The 21,599-nt window shown below is 38.3% G+C and overlaps 3 protein-coding genes and 1 pseudogene across 3 annotated transcripts in view; 1 reads left to right on the top strand and 3 right to left on the bottom strand.

Annotated features, from left to right (window-relative positions):
- The window catches only part of LOC141827038 (uncharacterized), a 7,521-nt gene extending 1,798 nt beyond the window's left edge, over positions 1-5,723 (bottom strand). Inside the window, exons 1-3 of the mRNA XM_074714321.1 lie at positions 5,442-5,723; positions 3,922-4,926; positions 3,497-3,575 (exon numbers count right to left, since the gene is read on the bottom strand). Of these exons, the coding sequence (XP_074570422.1) occupies positions 3,497-3,575; positions 3,922-4,809 (967 nt within the window). The 5' untranslated portion in view covers positions 4,810-4,926; positions 5,442-5,723. The remainder of the gene's footprint in view (positions 1-3,496; positions 3,576-3,921; positions 4,927-5,441) is intronic.
- A 1,610-nt stretch (positions 5,724-7,333) lies between these two features.
- Positions 7,334-9,404, bottom strand: LOC141828402 (uncharacterized). Its single transcript, XM_074715829.1, has one exon. It carries the CDS (start codon positions 9,355-9,357, stop codon positions 7,426-7,428), a length of 1,932 nt encoding a protein of 643 aa, XP_074571930.1. The 5' UTR covers positions 9,358-9,404; the 3' UTR covers positions 7,334-7,425.
- A 1,274-nt stretch (positions 9,405-10,678) lies between these two features.
- On the bottom strand, positions 10,679-12,456 carry LOC141828182 (pentatricopeptide repeat-containing protein At5g66520-like; annotated as a pseudogene).
- Positions 12,457-13,277: 821 nt separating this feature from the next.
- LOC141826683 (syntaxin-132-like) lies at positions 13,278-16,846 on the top strand. The gene is made up of 13 exons (XM_074713959.1): positions 13,278-13,458; positions 14,099-14,209; positions 14,324-14,380; positions 14,656-14,704; positions 14,796-14,884; positions 15,093-15,166; positions 15,257-15,299; positions 15,505-15,565; positions 15,711-15,736; positions 15,811-15,888; positions 15,969-16,049; positions 16,222-16,287; positions 16,413-16,846. Exons 1-13 carry the CDS (start codon positions 13,441-13,443, stop codon positions 16,563-16,565), a joined length of 906 nt encoding a protein of 301 aa, XP_074570060.1. The 5' UTR covers positions 13,278-13,440; the 3' UTR covers positions 16,566-16,846.
- Positions 16,847-21,599: the final 4,753 nt, after the last annotated feature.

The following is a 21,599-nucleotide window of genomic DNA, read 5'->3' as shown; positions in this document are numbered from 1 at the left end:
AATGTCTCTCAACCTCTCCATCCTTTTATAAAAAAGATCATAAATACTTAAAAGTTTTCAATTACAAATAATTCATTATCTCCTATCTTAACAATTGTTTTATTATGTCTAATATTGTTAAACTTAAATTCTATATATTTTGTCTTTACTCTACTAAATCTAAAACCTATTGTTCCCCACTAAGATTCGAGCTTAGCATTTACGTCTTCATGTGTCTCATCTATCAAAATAATATCATCCACAAACAACATATATCATAATAATGTGTGTTGGATGTATCCAATGAGTTCTTCCAAGATTAGTATAGAAAGATAGAGACTTAAAGTTGAGCTTTGATGTAACACTATCTTTATAAAAAAACGCTTCGGTTAATTCATCTAGAGTCTTCACTCTTGTCATTACATCTACATGCATATCCTTAATTGTTTCAACATACGCTACAGTACCACCTTTCTTTTCTATTCTAAAACTCTTCATATAATTTTCTTTGGGACTCTATCATAAACTTTTTCTATCACTTTTTCTCAAAATTTCATAATATGACTTATTAACTTAATGCCCCTATAATTCGCACAATTTTGTATGTCTTTTTTGTTTTTATAAAGAAGGATTAGAGTACTTATTCTCATAATATTTTGTTTTGGATTTTTTTTCATTTTCGATGTCTAGTTGAATAACTTTGTAGTCACTTCCGTACTTCTATCGAAATATCATCTACGACAACCACTTTTATATTTTGTATCCCATTTAAAATATGTTCTACTTCTGAAGTTTGAATTCTCCGATAAAAATTTAAATTTCTATACTCCTCTCATCTACTTAAATTGTATAAGTTAAGTTAGTCACCTAAACCTTCATTAAAAAGTTAATTAAATACCTTCTATTACTCTTTTATTTCAGTCATCATTCATTGATACCATATTGCATTTATCTTTAATGTATCTTATTTGGGTAAGATCTCTTATCTTCCTCTCTCTCGCTTTAGCTATTTTGTAGATGTCTCTTTCCCTTTCTTTTGTATCCAACTGTCGATATAAGTATCAGAAAATTTTATTCATGGCTTCACTCATCGCTTTCTTGGCTACTACATACTTTTTAAAATTTTCTTCGTTCTTACAATAAAAATAAAAAAAACATTTTACTACTCTAAATTGTCAAAGAATGTGTTGTGAGCATGTTGGTGCAGTCAAGTAGAGTGGTTGGCCAAGTGAGCATGTCAAATAGAATGCAGTTGAATATTTTATAGATGCTATCTAGTGAAATGAAACATCATTTTGTGTAAGTCTATAATTCTAGAAAATATACCGGCATTGTATGGTATGATATTAAACCCATAATGTTCCAGTCAAAGACCAACACTCCACCGACATGATTCAAAATTTTAAACTTTTGTGCTAATCATCCTTGTTAACGATGCTTGTGCAAATCTCATTGTTATAATTGCTACTAATGACATGATTCTAAACAATCTCATTTGTGCTTCTCTTAACCATGAAAACTATTTCTTCCTCTTTAAGGTTCATCTTGCATAAGTTCTTTCTTGGCATGTCTCTGCCTATGAACAAGAGCCACCTGATATAATCTCTTTGATAGTTTTTCTTTGATTGTCCCCGGGGCAATGGTGCAACGGTAGGACATCCGGATTGTAACTCCCGGGGACCCGCCGTTCGATCCCTAGCTACGGCGTATTTGTAGGAATTTTCCTCCAAATGGGGAACGCAATCAAAGGATACTGGGCATCTGGATTGGCTGCCGTATGCGCTTCCCGATTTACCCTGGTGGTCGGTGGGAAACTTCCGTGGGACCGGGCCAACCACCCCCAGAGATGTGGCTACTGGGATTATCATTTTTTGATAGTTTTTCTTTCCGATTTACCCTGGTGGTCGGTGGGAAACTTCCGTGGGACCGGGCCGGCCACCCCCAGGGATTGAGTCCATGACTGACTGGGATTTATCATTTTTTTTTGATAGTTTTTCTTTCACATTTTATGTTGTCTTTAATTAATTTCTTCTATTCAGATTTTAATTATATTTTAGAAACCAAGTATTCATCCTTTATTTGTGAAGTTTTTGGCTTGCTATAACCTATTTCTTCAATTAGTTGTGCTTTCTATGTATCTCTATGTATGATTCCATTAGGGCCTCAATTGCATTCTTTTTCTCTCAAGTATTGTGTGTTAAATGTAATCCTCAATTCATGGAGAGGCTCATTAATAGCTCAGTTTCGAGATCACTCTTTGCCCATTTTCTCTATCTCCACTCTTTATCAATTTGATGATTTGAGATTAAAATTAAAGTAGATAATGTGCTAGAGGATGAGGGCATAATTGTCTGCATGATCTATCAGCTATCTCTAGAGATTTGCTAATCAAAGTCAAATAGTGCATTAGTCACATTCTCCATTAACTACATTAGTTTTGATTCTGTTTTTCTTGGATATGAATATTATCTTTATTTCATTATTGTCATGTCTAAGTTATAATCTACTTACGAGGATTTCTCTAGTTTTATTTAACAAGCTGGTTATAATTAGTATCTATGCTCTAGGTTAATTTAGGAAAGTGTTAGAGGTATTATGAGGTTATGTGTAGCGCAATTAATAACATATTAGTATTTGGGTTATTGAACCAGTGTACAATCCAAGTGCCAAACCATAGTACAGGTGGTCAATTAGAGTTACTGGAAAGAGACGAAGAAGTAAAAGAAAAAGAGAAGTGACAACTACATACCTTTGGGCAAAATTAAAAATATCATTTTATACTAGTTTCAATTTCAACTAGAATGATACAGTTTTTCGCAAAATTAAAAATATCATTTCACACTATATTATGCTAAGATAGGGTATATTTTGACATGCTTTGAAGCATTACCATGATGAATTTAGATCTTATTCCTTAAATACAATTTCACTTAATTTATTTAGTTATAAAAATAGAACTGGCAATTAGATGGTAATTGAATTAAATTTTATCGTATTATATTGCACCAGTACTTAATATGTTTTGACATGTGTTAAAGCATGTTGTCTTACTCATTTGATGCACTTTCACTAGAATTAAAATTTTAAAGAAACAACTGCAAAAAAATCTTGATAAGTATCCTAGCATGCCAAGGAAGGTCAAGTGTCAAAGTCAGCATAACTGACACATACAACACAATAGAGATTAATGGTACAAACTAGTAGTATTAAATTTTGGTAATTTACCCAATAGTGTCACATAGTACGAAATGAAATTTTTAACACATGTATATATATGCTTATGCGATGATTATCCCATGAGAAATATAATATTAACTTTCCCTAACCTCTACATATTTTTCATGAAACAAGGAAGAATTAGGACACTTCAGGAAAGGAACATCAACCAAATCTCCTTCAAATCCTTGACTTAATGACAGTAGAAATAGGTTCACAAACACTCTTTTGCTCTTACAGTAATGCATGTTAAATGGTTAATGACCTCTAAAGTATAAACAGAAAAAAGGCAAAGGTATACTTACAAATCTAACAAAGATCACTACTGCCAACACACACAGCCCTCCAAGAAGAATATGGAAACCAAATTTTGCACCTTTCTGCAAAAATAGAAAGAAACTTGATATTTAGGTACTATGTCGAACAGGTAAAGAAGAGCAACAAATACAAGTTGACTATCAAGGAAATCGCTATAGGAACAAGGGCCACATTTTGATAAGAAAGGGAACAATTTGCAAACCTACAATATCTAATCCAGCAAATCCAAATTTGTTGCCAGCAGGTCTTTTAGTTTCCAAAAAAATAACCATGATCATCAAGCTATGTTTGTACAAACTACTATGGCCAGCCACAGATTTTATTCCTCCATTGAAAAAAGAAGAAGAAATGCAAACTCACACACAAGTTATAGAAACTCTAAAGAAACACCATAGAGTTAGGGCATACCTTTCCGATTAGCGGAGCAACAAACCAGAAAAGAATAACGGTGAGCAGACCTGTAACAACTAAAATTCCTGAGTGCTCCAAAGCTGACTTGTCTATTTGTGTGTCCCTAGTTACAGCATTTTCTATTGGATTATATGGCAATTCCTCTACAACCTCCTGGGAGATTGATGTAGTATTATTATGAGGATTGAACCACAATGATATCTCACTAAGTCTTTGCCTTCTAATAGCAGCTACAGCATCAGGATCAATACCAGAACTTGCCTCCATGTTTATATAAGTAGGTTCTCCTGTGACTGTTCTATCCCTTAGTTCTTCATGGTCTTTTAAGGAAGCCACAACCTTTCTAAAATCCTCTACTCGTACATTTTTAGCTAAACTTCCGCAGATCTCACATACAGTGGAACCATGACTTATAAACCACTTAAGTGCACAAGCATAATGAGCACGAGCGAGATCATTTTTGCAAGAGCATCCTAGATCTATGATTGTGTCATGACAAAGGCATGAACCTGCTTCTACATCAGCACTGCAAACCAATATCTCACCTTCAGGACTTATAAACTGAATAAAATCAGTCTCCTCCTGGGAAGACTTGTTATTGATGGCCCCTTTTACAGTCAATTTTTGAGGAAGTTCGTCATATGAATTTCGGTCATTGTTGATTTCTGATAATTCTTGTGATGGAGGGATAATATTTAAAAATTCCAAAGCGGCATCTCCCCTGATGTCAGATTCGAGACAATGGCAAACTCTACAGATTACAATATCCACATCCTTATCTGATGCCCGTGATGTCTCTAAATTTTCATCACAGATGGAAGAGCATGAGTTCCTTTTGTCGCCGCAACTATCATGTTGAAACATCGTTTCTTCCTTGAGTTCCATTGGATAAATTAGTAACTTTTCCCCAAGTACAATATTGGAAAATTAAAGCAAAACTGTAAGCAAGTGGCCGCACAACACTGTTACATGATCTGAAAGCAGCAGTTTTGTGAATGCCCTCTGTTGCAAAAGATGAAAGCTTATTAAACGTCTATCAACATCTGCATTACTGACTAAAATCACTGGAAACCAGGATTTTGAAAAATTGTAATAAAGCTCCAAGTTAATAACAAGTCTTTAAGAAGAACTGCAAAAGAAATTTCCCCCAGTTTTAACTTATGCTCCGCCAAATCTATGGAAGACCAAAAACTGATGAAAAAGATTAGTTATTTTCTTGCGGATAAAATTCTTCAGCGATTTCACCAGGAAACTGAACTTAATAACACGATAGCATAAACGAACAAAATCCAAAACCTTGATTTTTACAAATAAACAAAGATTTAAAGTACAAAAAAGAAAAATCAGGTACAGGAAAAGTGCGTGTTCTAGTGACGGGGAAAACGCCACATATGCGTTGGTTTACAAAGATACGATGAGATCTCTTCGAACTCCGACCAAATTAGATAGGAAAACTGCAAGGAGAGAGTCTATTAACCTTCTATTGGAGGAAGATTGGCTTTGGGAGCATCACTCACCAACGAAATAGGTTGACAAAGAATCGGTGAAGCAAAAGCCTGGTTCACCCAGATCCGCTTCCTATAGAGTGAACGATACAGAAGACAGAGGCGACCGATCCTGAAGCTTGTGTGACTGATCTCGACTGCTCCTGTGAACTTTGTGGCAGTCTCGAACTTGCCGAGGTTCCCTGGGCTTGTGGCTAAAGTCTTGCAAGGACGATGCCGGTGAGTGGCGAAGTCCCAGAGGTACCCACTTTGAGGAGACAGGGGCTTTCACGCAGGGACACCGTACAGCTAGCGACAAATTTCCACTGCTGTAACGCAAATTTTATCAAGTCCTCCTTTTTTAAAAAAATTATCTCATTAAATTGATGATAATCTGTTCAATTTATTGGTATTTTTATTTTTATTTTTAATTTTTTTAAAAAATAATAAATAATAAAACTCATGATCTTCTAATTTTATTTCACTTTTATTTATTTATTAGTTAAATATTAACTAATAAAAATAAAAAATATATATTTTTTAATAGAGTTCTAAATTTAAAAATAAAAATATGGATAAATTTAAAAGATTATCATGAGTTTAATAAAATAATTTTTTTAATGTCATCAATGACTTTTTTTATAATTAAATTTATAATCGTGTATATCATTTTTTTATAATTATACATTCCCATAGTGTAATACAATATTATTTTTGACTACTTCAATCAATTAAGAAAGATCCAAAAAATTAACATTCCAATAATACTCTTTCTATTTAATTTATATCCCACAAGTCCCCGGAGCAATGGTGCAATGGTAAGACATTCGGGTTGTAATTTATCCCGCGGTTCGATCTCCAGCTACGGCGTATTTGTAAGAATTTTCTTCCAAACGGAGAACGTAATCAAAGGATGCTGGACATTTGAATTGGCCGCCGTATGCGCTTTCCGATTTACCTTGGTGGTCAGTGGGAAACTTCCGTGGGACCGGACCGGCCACCCCAGGGATTGAGTCCATGAGACTGATTGGGATTTATCTTTTTTTTTTATATCCCACAAAATTAAAATAAGAGTAACCTACCAAATTGAATGCATTGGTACTTGATTACCAAAGACTTACATTAAAAGTTCCCTTAAGAAACCTCAAGATTCTTTTAATGACAATCAAATAGAACTCTTTGACACATGATTAATATCTAACACATATGTCGATGACAAACCAAATACTCGATCTGCTAGTGATAAGGTAGAATAAGCTTAGGACACTCCTATGATACAATCCACTAGTTTATCTTTTACATCATGATCCATTTTAACATTTGTTGTCGTAGGAGTTGACAACTTCTTAGCACCTTCCATATCAAACTTCTTAATAAATTCCTTGGCATATTTCATTTGATAGAGGTGAATTCCCTCCTTATTAATTTGTTTGATTTGAAGTATTAACAAGAAATTCAATTCTAAACTATATTCATTTCAAAATCACTCTTCATGTTACATATACTTTGATAACATTAAACTTTATAAACAAGATAGAATCCACTCATTCTCTCCTAAAATCCTTAGAAATGACTAAGGTAAAGAGTTTTCATACCAAACTCGAGGTGCTCATTTTACCTCGTATAAGACCTTGTCAAGCTTGTAAATACGATTTGGGAAATCTAAATCTTTGAATCTAGTTATTTGTTCCACATAAACTTATTCTTTAATAAATCTATTTAGGAATGTTGCTTTCACATCCGTTTGATATAAGCTAAATCTTTTGTGAGAGAAAAAAACTAAAAACATAGGAATGGATTTAAGATAAGCTATGAGTGCGTAAATCTCATCATAATCCAAAACTTCTACCAAGATGAAACATGAGCAATAAGTTAATCTTGTTTCAAACTGTTATTCTTTTATCATCAAATTTGTTCCTTTTTTTGATGAGGATCTCCTATTTCAAGAGCTTACTCTGGCATTTGCATTCCTGTAATTTTAACAATAAATAAATGAAGTATTCAGCAGGAAAATGGGTCATCTCCAAATCTCCACCCAGCATGTACCCATCCTTTGCAAAACCATTTTCCTACTGCAGATTCTTCTCATTACCATGTCCCATGTCGACATCTGCGGCACGAGGAACTTGCGGAGCATCACCTCGACAGTCTCGCCGGCGGCGACCACCATCTCCCTCTTCAGCAGCCTCACCACTAGCCCGTCCATGAGCTCCCTCCCCCTCCCGTCCTCCAGTAAGGCGTTCGAGAACACGTTGCAGGTGACCCGATCCGGTTCGCACCCACGGTCGACCATCCGGCCCAGGAGGCCCACCGCCCGCCCTACGTTGCCCTCCTTCAGCAGCGCGTCGAACAGCAAGTTGTAGGTGATGACGTCCGGCTCCGTCTCCCGGCCGGCGAGCATCTCCTCGAACTGCCGCAGCGCTCCCTCCACCATTCCCGCCTCGCATAGCCCTTTGATCATGGAGGTGTAGGCGATCACGTCGGGCGCGCAACCCCGGCCCGTCATGTTCTTCCACACCATCATGGCGTCCCGCAGCCGCCCTGCCTCGCACAGCCCGTTGATGAGAACGCTGTAGCTCACCGCGTTGGGCTCCCATCCGGACTCCACCATCTGCTCCCACAATGCCAGCGCCTTCTCGGTGTTGCCCGCCTTGAACTGCCCACGCATCATGGCGCTGAAGGTCACCACTGTGGGGGCGCAGCCCTCCGATCTCATTTTCGAGAACGCCTCCTCCGCGGCCTCGATGCGGCCGTGGCGGCAGAGACCATCGATGAGGGCAGTGTAAAGCACAGCGTTGGGTCGCAGCCCCTTGCTCGCTATTGCCTCCCACAAGGCCGCCGCCTCATCCGGCTCACCGCAGCGGAAGAAGCCGGCGATGAGAGCCGAGTAGACGAACTCGTTGAGGCGAACGCCATTTTGCTCCATTTGCTCCGAGACGCGCCGGGCGTCCAAAGGGCGGCCGAGCTCGACGAGGCCGTGCACGATGGCGCCGCAGGTTATCTCGTTGGGGACGATTCCAACTCGGTTCATGCGGTCGAGAAGCTGGACGGCGGCGCTGAGGCGACCGTGGAGGCAGAGGGCGTGGAGGAGTGTGTTGTAGGTGGGGAGCGAAGGGGGGCAGCCTTTGAGGAGCATGTAGCGAGTGAGGTTGGCGGCACGTCGGAGGTCGCCAGTGCGGCAGAGGGCAGCGATGAGAGCATTGAATGCCGGCGCAGCGGGAGGCACCCCGTCGAGGAGCATCTCGTCGAGGAGGGCATGGGCGTCGGTGAGTCTCCCAGCTGCAGCGAAGGCGGCAATGACAGTGGAGTAGGAGTAGGAGTCGGGGCGTAGGCCACGGAGGGGGATGTGGCGGAGAAGGCGGACCGCACCGGGCAGGTCACCAGACCGGCAGAGGGATTTGAGGAGGAGGTTGAAGGTGAGGAGGTTGGGTGCGATCGAAGGGTGGCGGCGGATGGCGGAGGAGTAGAAGGGAACTGCAAGGCGGTGGTTTTGGCAATCGCCGGGTAAGGAAAGGAGCGCGGAGAGGGCAGTGTTGAAGGAGATGACGGAAGGGGCGCATCCATAAGTCGGGAGTCGGAAGAACAGGCGGACAGCGGCGAGGGGGCGACCGGAAGCGCCAAGGGCGCGGAGCATGGGGACGAATACTCGCTCCGGGAAGCTACGAGGCCGCTCTCGACGCATGCGGGCGAGGAGGCGGCCGATGGCAGGGAGGTCAGGCGGATCGTGGTCGGCATAGGCCCGGGCGAGGGCAAGGTAGGTGGCGTCGCCCTGAGTGTATCCTCCGGAGCGCTGAGCGTTCCGGAAAATCTCGTCGGCGAGCGGCGGCGAATCGCTAAAGTCTCCCTCGGATTCATATATGCAGCCAGCGGTGGGGACGGAGGAAACGGCGCGGAGAGGTCCGGCGGCGGCGGCGGCGGCAAGACGCAGGTGAAGGGAGCGGTGGAGCATAGTATTGATGCGGGAGAATCGAGGGAGAGAAGCATGTTTGGTGTCGACGGAGGAATTTGAAGCTTCTGTAGATGCAAAATGAGATTAGGGTTTATTTAGGCGGAGGAAGATGCTGCTGGGCGGCACTGGGAAGTTGGGCCTTTGGGCTCGTTAATGGGCCGCAGCTTCTCTCGAAACAAAAGAGAAACGGGGAATTCATAAATGAATTATGCCAAACTTTTTTGCATTAAAATTGTGAGCACCAATAAAATAAATACAATTTTCTTTACTAAATAGAGAATCTTGCCTTTAGTCTTCTAAAGATATGGTGACAAAAAAAAAAGTGTATCTTTTCTTCCCCTTAAAGGAGCAACATAAGAACATTGGAGAATCTTATTATTATTTTTTTCCCTTTTCTTTTACAAAATACATTTTTAGGTAACAAACAACCTTCACAAGTATCTTCTAGAACGCCCTAAGATATAGCTCACGAGTGTCAAGAGTTCGAATCTCAATGAAATCGAGCAATACTCCTCCGTCGTGACCAACCCTCCGTCGTGACCATTAATTTCTCATCTTTAATCGTGGAGCCGACTGTATGAGACTGTGGAAGTCGAGATTTCATCTTTTTTAGAAAAATTACAGAAAACGAGTGTCTTCAATGATACCCCAGGGCATTCCATCTTTTTATAGAAAAGTTACAGAAAACGAGTGTCTTCAAGGATACCCCAGGGCACAGTGCAGTGGATAAAGATTTGACGATGAATCCACGAAGCGAGGGTTCAATTCCCAGTAAACATGTGTCCGCGATCGAATTTCTCATGCGTGTGACCACCAACTCTAATGTCACTCGTGCTTCCCTAATTTACCAAGTGCACAGGGAGTGGAGCATCCACATGTAATTGTCAATATTTAGTATTTGGAAGGAGGAAATCCTATGTCTCACTACAAAGAAGGATATCAAATTCTATTTCCATTGCAATTGTATCTCGGGAAACAAATCTCATGTCTCATAGCGAAGGACGTGAAAAATTTTGTTGCCATTGCAACTTAATAAAAAAATTAGATGATAGGATGTTGTCCTGAGAGCAAGGTTGAATTGGGTATTGCGGGGTGAGCAAGAGTTGAATTTCGATAAAATCGAGACAATGCTCTCTCCATAATAGTCGACTGTAACTTCCTAATATACTTTCTCACAAATAGTTATGAGACTGACCGTGTAAGACCGTTAAAGTGACGGATTCCACTTTTATTGTAATAAGTGATAGGATGTGTGAGTAAAACAAATTGGTTCAGCATAGTATACAGATGCCACGAGAGAGAGAGATCAGCAAATTTCAAATTACCAAGGTCACCACCATTGCTGCTACCAGTAATTATTGCAAGAACAAGAACCCCCTTTGAAAAGGTGGAACCGTGTCCGATCTCTAACGATAATTTCTCTACAGTAAACCTTAGACACAAGCTTAGTTACCTGATGGCAGTCACTGCACACTCGAAGATTCTTCACCACACGAATCGGCATGCCTTCCTCGGTGCTGATCAGCGCAAACGCAATTGCCAACTTCTCACTATGACGAGCAAGGGCATCTTCTTTTTCCTCGTCGTCAATGTTCAGGAGTACTTCTTTCTTGTCAGGCACATATCCTTCCAGCTTTATCAACCTCTCCATCTCTTCCCACTTTGACAATATGTCCTTAATCTGGGGGTGAGTCATGTCACCTACCAAAAACTGATGAATTCTCCCACCAATCTCAACTGAGCTGCAACCTGGTGTCTTCTGTAATCTCTTTGTTCTCATCATGCATCTCACCTCCGTAACCTTGTCATGTCTACCCGAAGACGCATATATGTTTGCTAAAAGCACATAAACCCCACTGGAATCTGGCTCCAGTTTGATCAAATGCTTAACGGCATGCTCTGCCAATTCGACGTTCCTGTGGAGTTTACAACCCGCCATTAGTGCTCCCCATACAAGGGCATCAGGCTCCATTGGCATGCTCTTGATCAGACCTTGAGCCTCTTCGAGCAAGCCATTGCGTGCTAATAGATCGACCATGCATCCATAGTGCTCCAGCTTTGGCTCGATGCCGTAGTCTTTTCTCATGGAATCAAAGATCTTGCGACCCTGGTCGACCAGCCCCGCATGAGTGCAAGCACAAAGAGCGCCTATGAATGCGACATCATCAGGAACAAAACCTGATGCCCCCATAAGTGAGAAGAGCCGCAGGGCCTCGACACCATGGCCGTGCATAGAGAGCCCCTTGATCATAGTGGTCCAAGTCAACAAATTCTTTTCAGGCATTTCATCGAACAGACTCAAGCCCAGTTGAACCTGACCGCACTTAGCATACATATCGATCAATGCAGTTCCCAGGAAGACGCTGATTTTGATCCCCTTACTCCTCAAGTAGCTGTGAATCCACTTTCCCTGTTCCAGAGCTCCCAAGTGAGCGCAGGCAGCGAGGACGCTAACAAGGGTCATATCATTTGGCTCTGGTCCATTCGCCTGCATCCGCGAGAAGAGAGCCAACGCCTCCTTAGATCGCCCTCCTTGAAGGCTGCCAGAGATCATAGCGGACCAGGTGACCACATTTGTCTCAGACATTCCGTCGAACAACAACCAGGCGGAGTCCAAATCGCCGGCCCGCAGGTAACCGGTGAGCATGGAGTTGTAGGAGACGACGTCGGTGGCGGGGGCCAAATCGAGAACGCGGCGAGCGGCGGAGACGTCGCCGACGACGGAGTAGAAGTGGATGAGGGCGTTGGCGAGGAAGAGGTCGGCGGCGTGGCCGAGGCGGATGGCGTGGGCGTGGACGGATAGGCCATGGTAGCGGGCGAGTAGGAGGGAACAGAAGTTTAGGAGGAAGGGCAGGGTGTAAGAGTCGGGGCGGAGGCCACGGCGGAGGAGATGGGTGTAAATGTGAGACTAGGCGGTGCGGGAATGGGGAAGGCGGCGGCAGGTGAGACTGAGGCGGTGCGGGAGTGGGCGCGGAGAAGGGCGTTGTGGTGGAAGACGCTGGCGAGGAGAAGGCCGGAGGTGACAAGGCGGGCCTGGATCTGCTTCACCTGCTTGCTGTGACTGCAGCGCGAGAGGAGCGCCGGGAGATCCCGACTCATTAAAGGGAGCAGCAGAAGAGGAAAAGAACGCAAAATCGTTACTAATTTAAGTAAAACGAGCAAAAAAAAAAAAAAAGATCCCAATTAACCCTATTAACTATTTTTGCACATGATCGACTCATAAAAATCATTTACCGACCAAATAAATAAAAAAATTATAATTGATCACGACGCAGATATCCAATATCCTTTATCTGGTTCCATTTGGAGAATTCAAATCCGTCATCCTTTTCTATCAACTTTATTACATCGTAACCTAACTCCTACCGCGGCCCTCCCAAAGACAAGTAAAACTAGCACCCAAGCTCAAGTTCAACCTCAACCTCTTTTGTAGATCATCATTTTCCACTTATAGTAATTATATAATAATTTTAGAATTGTTATAATAGCAGAAAAATATAAATATATTTTAAAAATAAAAATAGGTTGAATTGGGATAGAATGTTATTTTATTGATAAAAAAAGATGTCCTTTAAATAAGGTAAAATACAGGGTGCAAAATGAATTTCGCCTTCGAGAACGTGAATTTAAAATATTCCAGAAACAAAAAACAAAAATAAAAGTCTCACCTTCTCTCGTTCGTTATCTTCGACCGTTTCCACCCCCGCGCGCCAACAACGGTCAGCCTCAGCAACCTAATCCCATTGGCCTACTGCGCCCTGAACCCTATCCGGCCATATCAGTCGATCCGAATGCATGCGCGGTCAATTCTGGTTCGCCGACGAGTACGCTGTTGCCTCTTCGGTCAAAAATATCGAATCCTAAACGTTAGAAAACCCCCTCCCCTGGTTTCGTGTGCTCCCAAACCCTTGACCGGGATGCCTGCTCCCCCGCTCCCCTCTCCACCAGGTCAAATCCGTGTGCTGGAAGAAGGATTCTTATTTTCAGCTCCAGCTCCGGCTCCAGCTCCAGCCATCATCGGTCGAGGGACTCCTTACTGAATCTTGAGGATTTCTCCTTATCCGATTTCTTTCTTCTTACGCGATGAATAATCTTCTTACGGTAATCTCCATTTTTGTTTCGATTCTTGTCATTCAACATCGTTCAGTTTTTGGTCAAAGAACGACCTTAAGGCTGAAACCATGGCGTCGATGATGTTCTTGATGCTTTCAATCTAAATAAGTTCACTCAATTCGGAGCTGTTGATTTTGGAGGAATTCATGCTTATGGTGTCTCTGAAGCTGTTGGTTTTATGTTTCCAATTGAATTCATCAAATGTTTATCATAGTCGAGTGTTAGAAATCTTGATGCTCTATATTTTGTTCACTCTGTGTTAGCTGTCCTGTTTATCCGGATTGAAAACATTGTTTTAAGTTCAATTGGACTAAAGCTTTAAGATTTATTGGCAAGCATATAACCAATCGACCTCCTTTACCATTGTTGAACATTGATAACTATAATATTCAGCTTCGGGTTTAATCATTTTAATACTCGAATCTTGGCGAAACCGAGGCATGCCCTCCCCACCGTAACTTTTTGATTTACCTCTTCATAGATGGTCGTGAAGCCAACCATGTAGGACCGCTAGGGTGGAGGATTCCACCTTTTGCTGAAGAAAGGATTAATCATTTTAGTACTATAAGTTATTTCCAACTATTACCAACATACTTTTTCTGTTTTGATTTGTTTGCTTAATTATTAGGATTCGTTTGAGCTTGCTCGAGATGGAGCTTCAGGATTCGGAGATATCGAAATGGGAAGGCAAGTTTCGACGAATTCATCTGAGCAGGGATTTGAAGGTTTCTTCACACAGGTAATCTTTGGCATCAGTTGATACCATCATACATTCTTCCCATAATTAAGTACAGAATGTATAACAACACAGCCAATGTATTCAACATTCTTAGATCCTGTGTATGTTGTGTAGGTCCAAGACATTGAAAAACAAATCGACAAACTATCGAAGCTCTTGAAGAACCTCCAGGTATGCCTCAAAAATTTTCGGAAATATCGGTCCCCATCCACGCACACAAGTTCCTGTTATCACTTTTCTCCTGCTAAATTTGCCATATAACTTCTTTATTCTATCAGAAAGTTAATGAAAACATGTGATTGAAAGACAAACTTTAAAGAGGCCTGAGACTCATTTAGGATTAGAACAATTATCTACTTTGTATACTTGTGAAATAATTGCAAGTACAAAATTACTCAAGGATGGCCTTTATACTCATTTCACTAATTTAGTGTTAAACTATGCAGGATGCCAATGCCGAGTCAAAAACAGTGCTGGAGGCATCAGCCATGAAAGGTAATCAGGAGGACATTCAAGGTTTTTGATTCACAAATTCTTTTTTGAGTTTCTGTTGTCTATTGGAATATCGTTATCGTCGCGGATGCAGAACTGAAGCACCGCATGGAGAAAGACATTGATGAAGTTTTGAGAGTTGCTCGCTCGGTGAAATTGAAGCTTGAAGAACTAGACAGAGATGTATGGTGCTCCTATTCAAATTTATTTTGCTCTTTAAATTTTGATGCTGTCAAATGCAAGTTTAGAAATTGAGCCCTAGTCTAATTCTTCCCAAAAATGGCTTTTTATTGACTTGAGCACCTTTTCTTGTTTGTCTGTTAATCTAGTATTGGCAAGAAAAGTAAAAGGTCAACTTAATTAACTTCGACTTAAACTCTCCAATTTTTAGAACCTGGCCAACAGGAAGAAGCCTGGATGTGGAAAAGGATCTAGTGCAGATCGATCAAGAACTGCAACTACAGTGTAATTTTTTAAAATTCAAATAAAAATTTATTTCACTAACTGCCCATCGTTTCTTGTTCTGAGTCATGTCTCAATTCTGAACATGTGCAGAGGATTAAAGAACAAGTTGAAAGAAAGGATGAACCAGTTTCAGGTATGCTATCAATAAGCTAGTGGCATCCTTGTGCTGCTTTTTGACGTGTAATTTTATCAAATTATGAAAAAGGGGAAAATAGAAGAGATAATTAATGGCAGTAATATAGAAAATTTTTATTTTTATTTTTATTACAAGAAGGGAGGGAGGGACTCATTCATTGCTTAGGTGGTTTCCATTTGCTAATTTATATTTTGATATGCAGGTTCTCAGGGAAACAATACAGAAGGAATATCGTGAGATCCTGGAAAGAAGAGTCTATACAGGTTCACAACCATCTTTCCTTTTCTCTTTTCTTGAAAAAGAAAACAAAAATATGAAGATTTTGTTTTTCTTAATAAAAATAAAAGATCCTCTGATTTTTCTCATTCCAAACTTCTCTGATATTCCTCCTGAATTCCTCATGAACAGTCACAGGCACTCATGCAGATGAAGAGGTACAATGGCTCTTCCATTGTTCATTTGCTCACTGCTGAATATGTATGACATTATAATTTCTGGAATGTTGCAGACGATAGATCGCTTGATAGAAACAGGAAATGGTGAGCAAATATTTGCCAAAGCAATTCAGGAGCAAGGACGAGGACAGGTCCTTTCCTTCAGATTTCCTTCATTGCTTCATCCTTCATGAACTCGGACATATATTAAGTTTTCGTTGTTTGTTTGTAGATAATAGACACACTGGCAGAAATCCAAGAACGCCATGACGTAGTTAGAGAAATAGAAAGGAAGCTTTTGGAGTTGCAACAGGTAATCAATCTCCAATTTGGATCACACACTTGTTAGGATCCAATCCACTTAATCAGATTGTTTTCAGAAACAAAATTAAACTGAGATTCTAAGTTTGATGTTTTGCATGAACCTATTAAAACTCCATCATCTTGATTACCTTTCTTGCTAACTACTTATCCCTTTTTTTTAGATATTCTTGGACATGGCAGTGATGGTTGATGCACAAGGTGAAATGCTCGATAACATTGAGTCTGAGGTAACAATTCATCATTTTTAAAACTAGTATAACACTGAAGAAGATCCATGTATTTTTTTCAAAAAATAAAACAATTATAGCAAAAAAAGAAGTAGAAATAATCAAATGAGGAACGAATTGTGCAGGTTGGAAAAGCTGATGAGTATGTAACCTCTGGAGTGGGTCAACTTGTGAAGGCGAAGAGGCTGCAGAGGAACACACGTAAATGGACATGCATAGGAATGCTTATTCTTATTGCAATCATCGCAGCCATAGTTCTCGGGATAGTCAGACCATAAACTTGCAAGCTTATAAAGACCAAAAGGATTGCCCATGTGTTGCTAGATTTATACTTGTGTTTGCTCATTTTATTTCCATTTTCTATGTGAGAGTGTCTTGTAAATTTCTTCTTTCTTCCTTTTTCATATTGTATGACATTTTTTAAGTGAGATTGTTTGGAATGCTTGAGATGGTTTTAGGGAAAAACTACAGGGGTTTAGATAATCCTCTTTACCCACTGTCATCTTATATCTAAGCTTTGTTCACAAATGTTATAATATTGATGTATTCAATTCTACAATCTCTCCTAGCATATCCTCCCTGTCTGGTAAATAAATAACTTTCTAATATAACTTATTATACTAAAAGAACATATAGAGTGAAGGATAATTATAACATATAGATGTTTGTGGGGATAATAAATGATAAGTTTCAACTGAATCTGTACCAGTTTCAGATTGATTCTAGTAGACTAAACTTCCCCTTTAAGCCGACTGTCCTTAGGATCAACCGGCTGCTATTTCTGAATCGATCAAGTGCATTATATGTTTTCGAGTAGTCAAGTTTCAAAAATTCATAAATAATTCTGTACTTAACAAAAAAATCATTAAATTTTATATATAGATTATTCATATCCATATCTATTAGGGAAAATATATTTTTTTTATCAAAGATTGACACAAAGTGAAAAGCTTTAAAATCCTTAATATTTCAATCCACACTTTATATCAATGTCATTTCAGAAAACTTCCATCATCATATAAGTATAACTAGACCTTTTGTTTAAATAAATAAATAATATTTTAAAATAATGTTTCCCCATGATTAGTCATTTTATGATTTAATCATTTGATAATACTTAGTTCGCATCCAACACCTTGAAAATATCTCACTTGTTTCAACATGTCTAAGTACACAAAATAAGTCAATCTTAGATTGCAGTGAAATGGTTTTGAGGTTCTTCCTAATCTATTATGATTATGTAATTCTACACTAAGGCATACCCAGTTAATGCTCCTGTCTAAAATATCAATTGTTGTCATCATCTTTAATACTAATTGCATCATACAATTGAATGCATATGCTTTTAAAATAAACATGATATAATCAACACATATACATCATGAATAGGATAAACTTATATGTGTTATAAATATTTACAAATGTTTTTCTCAATGCACATGACTTCTAATAATGTGCTAAAGACCTAAGACAAACTTAATCCAGCTTGGCACACCTAAAGATTTATAGAGTATTGTATCAAAATTTAATTTTAGAAATTTTCATCATGCATTTTAGTCATAAGCTTTAGTCAATTATCCATGTTAATGCAAGAGCTTATCCTAATGTGTCAATCAACTCAAATTGAATTATTCACTCATCCAAACTTGTTGCACTCTAAAACCTGAGTACGATTATTGTTATACTCTAAAAATAAATGGATCCAACTTAATTTATCAAAAATTTATTGGATATCCATTTCTAGGTATTTGATTAAATCTAAGGACTATTCCAAAGCGTTAACTTTAGGTTGAGTTAACTATTCTTCCAAAATAGTTGACACACCATAAACTCGGTTAGATAAAATCACTCTTGGAGATCTAATACCTATTGACTCTTCTTGGGTTTTCTACATATTTATTAGAGATAATCTCTCTAGATACCTTTCAAATAACTCTCTTAGGCCTTTTGAAGACCTAGACTTGATAGTCTTATTAACGTGATCACTAGAGATGACCTCCTTTAATACTACCAGTTCTAGTCCTAGAGAGGTCTTGTGACTTTGTGGAATAGTCAAAGTGAACCCTATTATACGTTGGCACACAAAACTTTGGCTTAAAGTTGAATCTCAGACCATTATTGTCATTGGTTGACTCTTATCTTCCTAGTCCTAAATCTACATTCTTAGACTCATTAGTAAGTTTTTTTAGGGTCTTTCGTAAAAGAGTAAATCTTCACCTCAAAACTTGATTTTCCCTTTATAAAACTCTATTTTTAGATTTTCCATGCTTGTCATGCAAAAGTTTAGAATTATCCTTAGAATTATCAATTTTTATAGTTTTATAATAAGAAATACTAAAATCATTTATAAAACTCAAATTGTCTTGGACATTAATTTCTCTTTTGTTCGAGAAATTTATACAACGATCTATTCATGAAATAATCATTCATGTCTCTTAAAATAGATTAAAATGTAATTAATAGAATAGACTTGTACTAGAAAAATAGGGCTATCAAAGAGTTGTTATCCCAAAGGGACTTCATAAACTTAGAATAAATGAGTACTTAAAGGTACCCCCAAAATCAAGTTTAACAAGAAAAATGAAGAAAATGTTGCAACTAAAACTAGGACGAATGACAAGAGGGCTCAACTACAGTAGAAATATTCGCATATTAACACCAACAGCTACACCACTACAATTAACTTAGGAGTTAAAACAAAACTTCAGTAGGTATTATGTTTGGGTCGAGGGCAGATGGTAAATTACTATCAGCTAATTCATGACCAAAATAAAAGGATGTCTTTCCTAAGTAGAGGATGATTTTAGGAAGAGGACTAGTATTTTTCTCAAATTACCACCAGGTTTTATGAGTTTAAAGCTCCTAATCTTAACATAAATGTTAACATACTCTGGAAATGTGGTCATTTTCTCAAAATCTCAAGGAAAAACAAGAAATACAATCCTCAAACTATCTTAGTAAGACTTCAAATCCCAAGTTCAAAATTTTAGTGACTGGTGTGACCAAACCAAAAGTTTACTATGGAAGAGAAAAAAACCTGTTGGTGTGCCTCTCTTTACCATTGAGCAATTTGTATTTGACAAATTTGTTGAGTGCGTAGGTTGACTTTGTTGAGTGTGTAGGTTGACTAGTAAAATGAATCAGGTGGATAGATCAACTGGAGAAGAATTTTAATAACAGTAGAAGAAATAATATCCAATATTTGTAGTTTGGGTATAATTTATTGTAATATATATATATATGAGCCTAGATAGAAATGAGTTACCTAGAAAACCTAAAAATAGGTCCCAATAGTTTTTTTGTTGTTGTTGTAGGTCGACCAAACAGCTTGTTTTAGTTGACCAAGGAGTGTTAGTTGACCAAACAAGTTTTGTTTGGTCCAGCAAACTGAAGAATAACAAATAGTTATCCATTACTCAATCTAAAGTTGCATTGGTCAACCAACCAATTTTCCTTAGCTGACTAAAGGTTACAGATTATGTTAAATTCAAATTTCAGATCTTGTAAAGCTCGTAGATGAGACCTAGATTCAAATTCTTGCTATTGAAAACCATCTATAAATAGCCAATTGAGCCCCTTGAGGGTCTTTGCTCAGAACACACATTCTTTATGAGTTCTTTTCTCTTGCCTTGAGCAATTACTCTTTGCAAGTTGTATCCGTCATCTATACGTACACCAGACTTTTCTTAGCTACTCCTCTTCTCCTTCGTGCATTATATTTATACTCTCTAAGATGAGATTGAGTTTTCTTTTCTTTTTATACTCATATTCCACAACATTATAAAGAAAGAGATTGTTGAAGTTTTGATCTAAAGATCATTATCCCTTTAGATTAGATCTGAGGCTTATAAGGCTTGTATTCATAAAATTGTAAAGATCATTCTTGCTTCATTGATAGTGAGATTTCTCATTCATTCTTGCTTGATAGTAAGATTTCTCATTGAAAATATATCATATCATAGCGACACTAGCCATAGAGCAAGAGAAGTCTCCAAACCACATTAAAAATTGTGTTATTGTTTCTTTTTATCTTAATTTTTCATGTTGCACATTAAAGTTAGATTTACCATTGCAATTAAATTAAGTTTTCTCGTCGCAATTACATTATTTCTTATTGAATTGCGATTCCAGTTTTGTCTTCGTAATTAAATTATAGTTTTCTCGTAGCAATTTAAATTATAATTTTATGTCATAGTTTAAATCCCTATTTTGACGATGCAATTTAATTACAAGTTTTATCATTGTAAATATTTAATTATTTATCTTCTATTACAATTCATTTTATTTCTGATTACATTAGTCAAGTTCTAACTTTTAATTGAGTTGTAACTTTTGTAAGAATTTGATGAACTATCTATTCACCATCCTATTGGATCTTTCCAATCCTTCATGTGTAACTTACAACTTTCACTATCTGTAAAACACAATTCATGTATAATATATATTACCTAAGTGCATACTGTGTTAGCAGTGTGCAATGACCTAGTTTCCAATTCAATTTCATCTTTTCTCACACTGCTATAGTTGATGCACAATATAAGTACTTCAACAATATCTTTTGCAAGTAATCTTTAAAATGCCTTGGTCACTTGCCTTGTCTTTTTATTTACTTGTCGTTCTTCATAAATTTCCTTCTGGTTTCTAGTGGCACCAATAAATCTTGTCCATACTTTTTTATTTGTCATATGTTTAAATATATTTGTCTCCACATTTCACAAACTAAAGAAGGGAAATACCAACAACCAAATTGATACCAACATCAATACATCACATCTGCCTCAAGTATTGGATCGGCTACATAAATCTTATTCACCTATTGTTCACTCTATCCAAGACTAGAAATATTCAAATGAATTACATTATTTCTATTACATATTGGCTAAGGTTTTCTTCATTCTTCCTTTACCACTTCCTCCTTCCACTCTATTTCATTTATCTCTTCTAACTAGAATCAGCTAGTTGCCTTTGATATCATTTCCTTAGTTCAATAATTTGCATCAATTCCTTTACCACACACAATGTTCTATCAAAAATTAAGGCTAGTTAAACAGATCAGCCTATGAGAAAATTATGTCAATACTAATTGGAATTCCCACATCTTCTCCCACCTCACTCAGCTGAGCATAAAACGTTCACAACTGTGACAAAAAAGAACATAACTAATGAACTCTAAATCTAAACCAGCATGAGATCCATGAACCATTAATCAAATTTTCTAGTTGAAGCAACAATATATAAGAGTAGATTGTCTATCATTTTTTGGGTTAGATTTTTAGGGGTGAAGGAGTTCGCAGAAGAAGCGGCAAGTGAAG

The sequence above is a fragment of the Curcuma longa genome, chromosome 4 (genome assembly GCF_044706935.1).
Source record: "Curcuma longa cultivar G26 ecotype Majalengka, Jawa Barat chromosome 4, ITB_CL_G26_1.1, whole genome shotgun sequence".
NCBI classification, from domain to species: Eukaryota; Viridiplantae; Streptophyta; class Magnoliopsida; order Zingiberales; family Zingiberaceae; genus Curcuma; species Curcuma longa.
Note: the sequence above shows the minus strand (reverse complement) of the source record. Positions and strands in the feature narration are given on the sequence as shown.

Bases quoted from the DNA above. Each gene is read 5' to 3' on its own strand.
- LOC141826683 (XM_074713959.1), top strand. The intron at 14,381-14,655 runs GTATGCCTCAAA...TAAACTATGCAG, and splicing joins AGCTCTTGAAGAACCTCCAG to GATGCCAATGCCGAGTCAAA. The intron at 16,050-16,221 runs GTAATCAATCTC...CCTTTTTTTTAG, and splicing joins AGCTTTTGGAGTTGCAACAG to ATATTCTTGGACATGGCAGT.
- LOC141828402 (XM_074715829.1), bottom strand. From the start codon at position 9,357: ATGCTCCACCGCTCCCTTCACCTGCGTCTTGCCGCCGCCGCCGCCGCC.